Consider the following 13,029-nt stretch of genomic DNA (forward strand, 5'->3'; position numbering starts at 1 on the left):
ACGCTAATTCAGTGTCGGTAAACTTCTGAGTCTTCCTGTTCCCGTTAATATGGGGACGAGAGAGAAAAATACGGTGTCGCAAATGTCTGAAGTCTAATGCATCTGAAGGGTACTAGAGCGAATGAGCTATTGAAATATGAACTGAGAGGTTTCAAGAAGATTACTTTTGCTGTGTTTGTAGCACTGCTCCTTGTTTATAATTTTGCTTGGAGTCAGTATGATAATGACTCTCTGACAAAAAAATGCACGTCCATCAAGATACAAATAACGCTTAACCTGATGAGACTCACAGTTAATAATTGTAAATATTGGAGGTAGAGACGAAAATAGGTACATACGTAACAGATGACTGAAGACGTCTGTTATAGATTGTTCACGTAGCAGAGTTAACATGTGCATTTCAGCGCCGAGGTAATTAAACAGTGATTTTCAATTTCAGTTATGATAAAACAATTGATGTTCCATTGTTTTCTGTAGCATCACAGCTAATCACAGAGCACTGTCTGGTAGCGTCTCTGGCGAGTGCTAGCCGGGTTTTAGTGATTGTTTCTGACACGTTCATGCTGATTTCAGTGTGCGCGGTAATTCTTTCGCTATAAAAACGATAATTTCTCTTATGTTTTTTTCTTACTGTGAACTTTCCAAAATGAAAACGCATGCATGTGTAGACTCTTAAAAGGGCATTCTTTTTTAGCTTCTACTACATATTCGTTTCCGAGCAGTGCGTAGATACTAGGATCTTATTCTAGACTTGTGCAGTTAGGATATCTTTGCTTCGACATTTGCAGATGTACGTTTAGTTTTCAGCAGTACTGGCGTCAGGGTGCTACGACCGTTAGTAATAGCTATTATGTAAACTAATTCTTTTGCAAATTGTTCTTCCATTTGTTTCTCCCACAGATGTCATTATTTGGTATGGTTTCCTTTCTTTTTGACATATTATAACATAAGTCTCACATTTTTAGTTAAAAGTTCCTCATTCACTTTATTCTTGGTATTTTGAGCTGACAAATATTTTTATTCAGTTTGAGGAAACACGCAAAGTTTTTTCTCAGAGATATTCTTTCAGAGCCCACTGTTTCTTTAAATATCTTACAACATTTCAATTTTGAAGTTAACGGCAAAAAAAAAAAAAACAACGAACGTCTTTCACCTAAAGCACCACGTATTAATGAGGCTATGATCGTTGATAAGTATTCATTACATTTTTTTAGACTTTGCAATCACAGTGACAACCGCGAAAGCTGTTGTTGTTGTCTAATTCCCACTTCAGGTCTCTCAAAATGAAATCTGGCAAATCAGATGCTGACTATAAGAAGAATTAATAATTACTTTGTAGTATACAGTCTAACAATTTCTGACTACATGCAGTACAACATGGAAAGTAGGAGGTGTTTATGAATTACCTTTAGCGATATCATGAAACAAAATAATCAATGTCATAAATAAAGTGCCTCGAAAGTGTGAGACAAGGGAATAAATGTTTCCCCCACACTTATCGCTTTACATTAAAATCAGATTCATCCAAAACACAATGAAGTAATTTTTTCACAACTGGTGGAGATAAGGAACATAGCCTAAGTGTATAATTTCCAGTATTTGTTCCACAAACAAAGCGATAACTTTATTTCCAGATAAACATGACATGCTGATTTAGACTGACAGGGAAACGATCCTTGGCTTTTTATTTATGTCCCCTAGAAGCTGACTTCCACTGTAACAACGTAAACAACTGCAATTTAATGTGCACAGAAACTGGAAAAGATTATGTTTGATGCGACTACAATCAGTCAGCACAGTTTATCAAAGAAGACACCGCCTGCAGCTTACTAACGTAGAACGAACTTTCAGAGCTATTTCACCAGGAAACAATTGCAAGGCTAAAAAGTATTGGTATACCCTGTAGTCCATCGACGTAAGAGATCGCTTGCATTCCTCTCACTCAGGTTAACCACGTTTTTTCGTATACTTAGTGGATGTTGCAGACATCCTATGGATATCTTTTTGTTGGGGGAGATGAAATGTTTGATGTACGAAACACCGATAGACTCTCCAAAAGAGCTGACTGCCCGTTGACTGAAGCTACAGCCATTATTTGTGAAACACGTGGTTGTTTTGAGCGTGTTAGGCGATCGTTAACACGCAGTTGCCACGTGTGCATTAATGTAAATGGGTACATTTCGAGCAACATCTCTAGAAAAATATTCAGCACACAGCTGTTTGGATACCGTCTCTGAACACCACTAGCGTCAAAACCTTCGTGGTCTCCTGGTTGGGGAACATTTTTCTAACATAAAAAATTGTTTTTTTTCCTGTAAACACACTAAAATTTTGTATGCCCAGTTTTTTTACACTCTGTACATTTAATTCGTGTGATTTTTTCCCTATTATACGAGGGTTGGAACTTAAATAGTGGCAATTATTTCTTCACAACCGATACAAGAGCCAGCCGGTGTGGCCGTGCGGTTCTGGGCGCTTCAGTCTGGAACCGCGTGACCGCTATGGTCGCTGGTTCGAGTCCTGCCTCGGGCATGAATATGTGTGATGCCCTTAGGTTAGTTAGGTTTAAGTAGCTCTAAGTTCTAGGGGACTGATGACCTCAGATGTTACGTCCCATAGTACTCAGAGCCATTTGAACCATTTTGAACCGACACAAGAGAGTTAGTTGTTAGCACTTGTTACTGTCCTTCAAAGTAGTCACCAGCGTTGTGTAGAATCCGTTGCCAGCGATGTGGAAGGCGCAGTATACCGTTAGCAGAGCCTGTTCTGTTAATGGTGTGAATGGAGCGGTCTAAATTTATGGTGGTTCTCGTGTACGACTGTGATGGTGTTATCCTAACGCATTACGTTCCTCCACGGCAGACCGTCAGTGCACAGTATTACTGTTCGTTTTTGGAGCGTCACCTGCGATCAGCTTTGCGAAAGAGGCAGCGACACTTTCTGCACAACCTACCCCTCATTTTGCACGACAATGCGCGGGCGCATACAGCGTAAGCTGTGGCTGCTCTGTTCGGTCAATGGGACTGGGAAGTACTGTACCATCCACCACACTCCCCGGACTTATGTCCTTGTGACCTTGATTCGATTCCGAAGATGAAGGAACCGCTTCGTGGCATTCGCTTCAGAACTGATTCAGAGATTCGACAGGCAGTAGACCGCTCCATTCGCACCATCCAATGAACAATTGCCTGCATAATGTAGGCTATGCGTGTTTTTTGTATTTTAAGAAGTTTTTTTAAAAACTGTGTGTGTATCAACGAATACTACCTAAAATTACCACCATATGTTTCATATTTTGAAACAATCACTAATTTTCGTAATAATTACCGAAATTAATGGACAGGGCATTAAGATCGCACCCTATAAACACACGGTGGGCTGCAGATACAAATTAGTGAACAACTTAATGCCTGTTTTCCGTCGCTAGGTATGACGTGCATAAATGATATCTTGCAGCCAGCCTTCTTAACTGCGTTTTTCTCGCTTTGTTCCATAATTTATTGACGATTTGTACAAACCATTTTCTTTTTCAGTCGCACCTATTTTGCCAGCTACATTCCCGTGCGTACTTGCTTTTGGGTACGCGAGAGGTGCTTCCGGGTATTGCTTTACTATTAGCCACGCGTCAATTCGATAATAGTGAATGCGGTAGTGTCAGAGAAAGTTATACAGTGAATTTTTGTTGAAAAAGCTTGCAAGACTATGCCCGGAGTCTGACCTACAGACGTAGTGTCATGTAAGAACAAGAGTGGAGAGATAAAAAAAAAAAAATGGGTGACATTAACACAGGAAATGCATGTGCTTCCTTAATGCATGAAAGAGCTATTAGCTGATGAGGAACATTCATTACTTAAAAACTACCGCTTCCTTTGACGTCAGAATAACAGAATCTGTACCGAGCGCACAAAAAAGATAAGTTCCAGTGAATATCGCTGTAACGAGACAGTTTCGTTACGTATATATATATGCAATGCTATTCGTGATAGTCTGCCTTTCTCGCAATAGTGACATTAGTGCGCTCTTAGTAAAAATCGCGACTTACCAATTTTATTGAGATTTTAGAAAAAAATATAGCAGATAAACGTATTACTGTCCCCGCGTGGATACTAACAAGCAGAAGACAGTTACACAGTCGCGCCACGTGGTAGCGGAGAAAAAAACGGCTCGTACGCACAAGGGACTGTATTGATGTCCACTTGTCAGGCCAATGGCTAGCGGTCACGCGAAAACCGAGAATAGCCGACGTTAATACACGGCCAACCATAAATAACCGAATCTACAACATCTCTGCACATTATCCTCAGCCTTTCGACGTCGCTACTAGGTGCGATATCACGTGATCATCCGATAGATGTAAACCCTCATTGTGTACACCGACACTGGGTAGACGGCACTAAAAACAGGACCAGCAATGAACACCCAACTGAAACTAAAATCAGCAATTTCCTCGTGAAGCCTCTACTAGTATTAATGGTCTGGCGCCTTGCCTGTATCAGAAAAGATTCTCATCCTTTAACAACATCGAGAATTATCTTCGTAGAAATAATAACTATACAGCGTTGATTCCTTACTTTTACGCGTCATGTTCTTCTTACGTTATTAAGAGAATTTGTGTAAGTGTCGGTCTGGCGCAGAACAAACAAATATTTGGGAACCTTGACTTTCTTTTTATTCTGAAGTTTTTGAAGGAATTTACAGACGCGCGATAACTAGTGTTAGCAAGCTACCTGAAAAATAATAATGCTAACTCAATTTTGTAAATATAATAAAATATTTTGTACAACGAAAACCCAGTCCAAAGTTTTAAATTTTACTTTTTTTATTCACTTGATGACTAGTTCCGTGCCGAGACCCATTTTCAAATCATCGAAACATAGCCAAAAATGATGTTTTCGAAGAAGTGAAAACCATGTCAAAAATGTGCAACGAACAGTTACAGCTCATTCAGGTAACTAAGATCTTCGGAAATACCATTTATAACTATATTACGATGTTTTGAAAATGGGTCTCAGACCGAAAATAATCATCGAGTGAATAAAAAAAAGTAAAATTTGTTGCGTCTATGGACTGGTTTTTCGGTGTAATGATTAACAGAATTTGCTGACCTACTACTACAGCATGCTGGAAGTTCGTAAAAATATTTTGTATTTGAGAAAAGTTGTTAACCAGCACCTTATTAATTATGAAACAATGACGATAAAATCAGTATATATGAGAATTGTTTTGAAAATGAATCATAATAAACGCAATATACTGCAAGAGTTGAGCGAATGTAGTGTCTTCTCGGCGAGAGAGGAATTACTAGAAAGCTGCACCCTGTTTATGTTGTCAGATTCGGCCGAAATGGGGAATGCGGTACACCTATGCAAACGTTTTTCTGGAACTATAAAATTTAATAAACTATCTATACTTGATAGGAATCATGTGTAGATGCAGATACCCATTCATCTGACGAATATATGAGGATGGACATGGTGCTGTAGGGACACGAAAGATTTCGGTGGACAAGTACAGAAAATTCCGCATACGCGCCACTCGCAAGGAAAATCACGTTTTGAAGGCTGTCTCAGAAATTAACGTTGCAGAGCATATTCATTTAGTTTAAAAAATGAAAATGTTTGATACCTAAATGTGTCACTAACAATACCCACGACGATTGTGACATTATGACCCTCTAAGTCTCATGGGTTCTAAACTAATGTTATGATACTTTGACCTGGTGGTGGTGGTTGTTGGGATGTTTAAGGGGGACTAAACAGCTAAGGTCATCAGTCCCCCTTGACCTTCTGATACACATTTTCCCATGAAGAGTAATGTGTTAAGAAGGACTCTTCATGACTGATAGAAACTGTTCGTTATGGCTTTGAAGTTTTTGTCCTGTCTCATCAGCATTTTTGGTACAAATGTGTTCTTTCTCTATTCGTTTTGGCGTTTTGCCATTATATGCCGAGTAATCCACGAGAGCGGGAGAGCATACCTTTAATTCCAATTGCTTATTTTATATCACTGTTTAGCTTTCTTATGCATAACGTTTCTGCGTATTTGTCCTTATTCTTATTTTCCATTTCGCTACCGACCAGACCTTACTTTCCGAATAGCCCTCGTATTTCAGATTATGCACACAATTTTGAATTGTACGTGTAATGTTCAGGTACGTACGATGTTTCGATTATGTGACCAGATTTAATGTACATACTAATATAAGCGTAGTTACCAGTTCCTGTACTGATCCTGTACTGAAACGAAATCCGAAAATCCTCTTGTGCGGTGATTCCAGGATAGAATCTTCTGTGGCGAACATACATTTGCAGTTTTTAGGCTACCTCACTGTTCATTTTCAGCCAGTTGACAAGCACTGCTGCATAAAGGTCTCTTCTGCACTTCTCTACGCATTAGAGATTCCAGCTATATATGTCCATATTGCTACTGATTGTTTTCTAATTTTCTCTACCCAACTTCTAGTAGGCCGTCACATGGATCATTTCCTATCTCTTGGAATCCATCAAAGAGCTTCTTTGGACCATGTACGATCTATTCGCATAGCTACATATCCTGGTCACTTCTATTAAATTTTCGTTAAACTCATACTTACGTTTTCCACCTCAGTATGGTTCCTGCTCGATTCACGAGTTTTCCGGTCTTTTCTATTAATGCACCTTTCAGTTTCCTGCCGAGTAATCCTCATCTTTTGAATCATTCTCAATGACATCTAAGTCAAAGCTGGTAATATAGACATACTGCGTTTGCAACATAACACAAGCTTTGTTCTGAAAAACTTACTGATGTTCCTGCTGATAAAAGAACCGTGTAATTAAAACTTCATCATTCATGAATGGAATATAAACAGTTGTAACTTCCAAATACAAAAGTATGTCAGTTAAATAAAAATAAACTTATACGGCCATAAAATTTAAAGCCATGCGAAGAACAAGAGTGAACCTCATAACACGAATATTTTTAACAAAGCGCAGTACAAGTATACGCGGTAATACTTGTTGCAATACCGCACCCAGCAGAGATTAAGCGTCATGAATGATAGGCACAAAGCAGAAAATAGTTTCTGACTCAGAGAAGGGAATGCCGAAGCAGCTACATATTAAAAAAATACGCGTATAGTAATTTATATAGTAACGCATATAACACAGCTGTATACTGCATTTGGACGAACTTTCTTTTCTTTCTGGAACTGCATCAGCTAGCGAAGAACTTGAGAAACGAAGAAAATGTTGAGTATAAAAAGAAAGAAATTTAAAGGCATGGAGTGTAGCGCTACATTAAATGTGGCTCACATTTTGTACGTCACTCTCATATCTTGACAAGGACTCTGCAGTGGAGAACAAATAATAATAATAATAATACCTTGACGCAAAGCGTTTCGCAAACTTCCCTCCTCAGGAAAATGATATAGTTCAGATTTGACCGAGTTAGTATATCACACATTTTTCTTGATACCGATTTTTCTGTCTTCCTTTCAAAGCACTTTCATTCCACCAGTAATAAATTTATTTCTTGTTAGGCAACTGTTTTGTTGCAGCTGAGAAAGAAGTATTTTGTTTCGCATTTGAAAACAGTATTAATTTACATATCGTTTGGAATCGTGTGATGCCTGTTAGATTTCCAGTTAGTCGTAAGCATAATGCGAAAATTGTGAACGGTGACTGGAGCAAAAGAGTTTAAACACATAAAATTTCTCTTCAAAATAACAGTAATCTTCACAACCACGGTCCAGTGCCGGTGATACACTAGTAAACATGATGTGCGACAAAAAACACCTAACAAAATGGTCTCAGTCGTACATACAAATCATATTTTGTTTCTGAAATAATGTACATTATATAATATAATCATTAAACTTTGCCTTAACTGTCCGAACAGCACAAAAAATTGTAGTTCTTCCACACTCTGATATGCCACATTTGATAACAATTCCACTACAGGCAAACATTAAAAACCAGCACTGAGGAAAGAAAGAGATAGACAACATTGAAGTATTATTTTTATTGCGTGCCAAATATATTGTGCGTTTCCAGCTTAGCAGAATCACTGAAACACCTTCCAAGGAAGATAACATGTTGTTCATTCGGCCAAGTGCAGCGTGAACACAGTGTTAAGTGTTTTCCAAGTACAGGCACTATTTAGCGTGTAGAAAATGTAACATCATGTTTGTGCTTATGCTCATGCTGCTTCTTTTCTTTTCTTTTTTGACATAAACTGTGATTTGCTTATGTTTATTAGCACGATTTTTTAAAATATCGACGTGTCGTGCCATCTTTCATAAAACACGTGAAAAGTGTAAAAAGAGTGCTGTTTGTCTCAAAAACTGGTAATTAAATATTTAGGAAATTTGGGAATAGAGAAACAGGAAAATATATTTATATCATTATTACATAAATATTACATACACAAAGCCAAAAAATTAATGTTAAATTACAGGCATGTACTTTTGCAACAAGCATTAATTGTGCGAGCAGAAGCCATTCAAAAAGCTTGTGCTTGCATTTAACATTAGTTGCTGTGAAACAGTTATTAAGCATGTTAAAAGTACTCTGTATTTCCTACCTGTAGTGTACCTTCATTCCAATGTCAAAAAATTAATTTTAAAGCGTGCTGGAAGAAACAAAGAAAGACATTATAGGCTAGAGACGAATAACAAAGTTTCCCGCCTCCCTGCGCTCCTGCGGCTAAGAGAGACGACGTACGCGCAAAGAGCAGCCTGCAGGCAGCAGGGGACGGGTTTGTTGTTCGTCTCTGGCTCGAGGGTGCCTGTGGGATACATACTTTTTCCCGGGTACTGCGTCAAACTAGTCCGCCTCGGCTGTCCGTCTTCGTCAAATAGCGAGCTGTTGCCATTGCCATTGCCTTGCCATTGCACTTCCTGCCTTACTCCGTTATAATCCTTCTGGTTGGCACCCCTAATGCCAACTAGAGGGTTCTCTAACTGAGACTCAATGCCGTCAAACGACGTGGCATTTTCCGAGGATATCACCTTAACTGAAATTGACCCCGAATAGGAAGCAGTCAGTTTAGTTTCCGAGTCATCGTAATCTATTTGAGTTTCTTCTAGGGACGGTTGCGGGTGCTGGTGCGAGGTGGGCGGGGAGAGAAAGTACGGATACAAGCTGGGGTACCACAACTCTCGGAAATTTCCTTGCTCGGGGTCATACGGGTAGAGTGCAGAGTCTGTGCCAGATAAATCAAGGGAGGCTGGTAGAACGTCTGAAATGAAAACAGCAGGAAAAGAAACAATCAGTGCTGTGCTCACAGTGGTAGGATGACACATGCAGTGCAAATAGAATACTTGAGTACGTCTAGGGAGGCGGCCGGAGCGCCGGCGTGGGGCTTCCGGCCGCCTGCGTTACAACTAGCAACACAAAACGTCACACTACCGTATCACTAGGATTTCCTCAACGCTTTCCACAACATTATTTAAAGTAACTATTTTGTGCTTTCATCTATGTTTATCGCAAACGTGAATGCTAAGACCTGGACGATGCATAGCTGACATGCATCTTGCTGTGATGGTGCTCAAACAGTGAGTGGTGCGCCGCTCAGCTACCGTACCGTGCTGCTCGAGCATCCGCAAGCCGGACAGTGAACGCAACTTCCCGCACTTAATGGTTTCAGTTCTGACGAAGCGTTACTATCAGCCGTTCCCTCCGGTCGCGGATGCTCGATTTTATCATTAACTTAAACTTCCCGAATAAACACTCGTATTTTGTATTCTGATGCGACAGCACTTACGTAAATGTCATTCCTCACCACCAACATCTACATCTTGTAAGTTTCTGATCCGTCGAAACAAAACAGAGCAGATAAGGGTGCATTTAATTGATCCTGGTTCCCATTTATTTATTGAAAGACTTTTCTTTTAAATTTTAATGAGTACCGATCGTAAGATAATAAAATATGTGAAAAAAAGGTCTTGAACTAAAATGCTTTTAAGAAAAATAATACAGGATCAATAAATGAGTTCCCCTATAGTAGTTAACTAACTTTTTTTGTAAGCGACAACTAGACTTTTTAAAATTTGTGTCGAATCAGATAAATCTAAATTAATCCAGTTGTAGGCATTTAACTTACTGGTTTACCGAGAAAGGCGATAGTCAGAGTCACCAATATTGTGAAGGATATATTTTCTTTTATTTCCGAAACACAGATATGTCTTTCACTTACGCACACGTAGCTCAGTAGAGGTGAAAATATTGTTTTTAAAAGTGCTGGTCATTCTAGCTATATCTACATCTAAGAACACAACACCAAGAAACTGGTGAGACAGTGAGAGACGTTAGGTAGGTGCCAGTGCAAGGTGCGTAAAACCTCCTCAGTAGTTTATCAATTCTCATAGTGCTTTACATCAACTGTGAGGCATACATCCAACTACGCGAGACGGACAAGGAATGTTCTCTCATTTAGTACTATAATCAATATTTTCAACTAGAAAAAGCTACCAGTACAGAAACAAAAAGGTGATGGGTGAAAACAAAATACATTCATTTAAAAATTTATGTTTCTTGGATGTCTGTAACTCTTGTTGATTTACTTCGAGGTGGTACACTGTGTTTTTACAGATTTTTTCGTTTCAGTTTTTCTAGAAGCGTTCGCGTGTAGAGTCAAACATTACATAAATATTCCCTCCATCCCCGACTGTCACTGCAGGGGACATTTTCCACTCCATCCCCCAGTTCTACTCACACATCTTCCTCCCCCCCCCCCCTCCTCCTCACCCTCTTTCTCTCTCTCTCTTCCACACACATCTGTTCCCTCTACCCTCTTCCCTCTTCTTCTCTATTTCTCTATACATCTCTCTTTCCTCTTTGTTCGTGGATATGAGTCCCAAATCCATAACAGTATTTTCTTTGTGAATGTATGTAAGATGTAGGAAACGATTACTAGTTCTCGGAGAAATTTCTGTATACACCGTTACTCAGTTTCTGATGTCATTTCTTAGAGTTTATCGAAACAATTCTCTTACTTCCTATACTGTATGGAGCAGCAGTTTCTTTCTTCATCTTTCCAAGTGAGAGCTGGTATTCGCGGTTGTCATGACCTATATGGTAAAATCAATGCAAAGCTGGAAAATTCATGCTTTAGTAATACATTTGTTAAATGTTTGCCTATATCTTACGTTCGAAACGACGTGTTTCGACGATTGAATTGTAGAACAATGTACGCAGAATGGGATAAATATGTATTAGTCAAGTTCCAAAAATTCATAGCCCAGTCAGTTTGCCTATCACATATCACAAACCACAACTTTTAAGTTCTGCTTACATCACATAGCACTATAAGAAAGTTTGCAAAAGTAATGTACAATATTCTCACGCAGTGCTAAATCGAAGTACTTGTTTTAACGCAAGTGATCACTGTATTAATATAATGAAAGTATACAACCAGTGGTTTAAAAGCGCTCAATTTATAGCGGATTGTTCGTAATGGACTTTAATTTTAGCACATACAGTGGGTGTAAGAAGTGCTGAGACATATATTTATTTCGACTTTGGGGTTTCTTTAACACACACACACACCAGAAATAATTATGTTAAGTAACGTAAACAACAGATCTCAGATGCTGTAGAATTTCTTTCTTTCTTGGAGTACGGAAAAAATGAAACATATTGTATTAACTAACACAAAACTTAAAAAACTCGTCCATTCCTGTCAGAAAAAAGTAGTCAGTAACTTAAAGGGAAATATTCGGATACCGAAGTTTTTTGTTTTTTCATGGTATTTGCCGACAATTTCAACGTTGTGGGAGGGATGCATTTTAGTGTCGGAATCATGATAAAGAGAACTCTAAAAATTCGATGGGATGCGATGTTTATTTTCAAAAATAGGTAAGAAAGAAGAATATCACAGCATAAGAAGACTGAAATAGTTCGAGGTTGCGTGTAATCGTATTTTTCAGACGCTGAACATTACTTAGGGCATACAAGACATACGTTACCGTGCTAAGAGCAGGAAAGAGGGCGGCTACCTCAGACGCTACATGGTGCTCTCTTGGCATTTGCCACTTATTTCCTTGGTATTTGACGTATGGTGCCAACAGTTTTGACGTTGCAGAGCTTTTCATGGTTTACATAATAGAAATACGACAAATATCGTCTGAACAGGCTATACTAATAGTGTTCTGAATAGTTGCTTCTAGAGAGTGAGTAATGACAGTAGCAGTAGGAGAGAAAGCTGTTAGAAAGTGTTGTGAACATAGGGATATATAGAGGGCGAGTGAGACATAGAGAGCAAAGTGGCGACACCCAAACAAGATGAATGGTTCAAATTTGATGGGGACTGAAGTGGACGAAAAATTGCAAATTTGCATATTCATTATAGTGATATTGCAGAGGCCACTATTGTGTGTATTCTGTACAAAGGAACGTTTTTGAAGTACAGAGAAAAGTCAGGACATCAGACGACGACTGCACCTCTCAGACAGAGGAAAAGGAACCACTTTGTATATCCTCAAAATGGAGCCCACTATCTGTGATCCAGAAGTAGTTACTTATTTGCCCAAAAAACGGGTACAGACCTCACTGCATCTCCGATAAGGAATGTGTATAGACCGCAAGACTGTCACGGACGGGTAGCTAGGAAGAAACATACATTAATGAACAAAATCGCATGTGGAGCCGACATTCATAGTTGAATATCTAAGTCACCTTGAAGACTTCTGGAATACGGTCGAGTGATGAAAGCATTTTTTTACGTTCTTGACCGAGTGAGGTAGCGGAGTGGTGAGGACACTGGACTCACATTCGGGAAGACGACGTTTCAGATCCGCGTTCGGTCATCCAGGCTAAGGGTTTCCGTTAATTCCCTAAATCGCTCCACTCAAATGCCGGAATACTTCCTTTGAAAGGGCGCGGCCGATTTCCTTCCCCATTTTTGAAACATTCCGCGCCTGTGCTGCGACACTAGTGACCTCGATGTCGCCTAGACGTGACATAGTCTCAGGCTCAGTGCTTGTTTCGAGGGATGTAAATTTCCCCAGTACCAGAAGCCAGCGGAAAGAATGAGCAATATAACGCATAATGA

The 13,029-nt window shown here is 39.3% G+C and overlaps 1 protein-coding gene across 1 annotated transcript in view; it reads right to left on the reverse strand.

Moving 5' to 3' along the window:
* LOC126470674 (uncharacterized) overlaps nucleotides 1–13,029 on the reverse strand; it is a 1,002,968-nt gene that overhangs the window by 418,801 nt on the left and 571,138 nt on the right. Inside the window, exon 5 of the mRNA XM_050098669.1 lies at nucleotides 8,779–9,216. Within this exon, the coding sequence (XP_049954626.1) occupies nucleotides 8,779–9,216 (438 nt within the window). The remainder of the gene's footprint in view (nucleotides 1–8,778; nucleotides 9,217–13,029) is intronic.

Source organism: Schistocerca serialis, chromosome 3, assembly GCF_023864345.2.
Source record: "Schistocerca serialis cubense isolate TAMUIC-IGC-003099 chromosome 3, iqSchSeri2.2, whole genome shotgun sequence".
NCBI lineage: Eukaryota > Metazoa > Arthropoda > Insecta > Orthoptera > Acrididae > Schistocerca > Schistocerca serialis.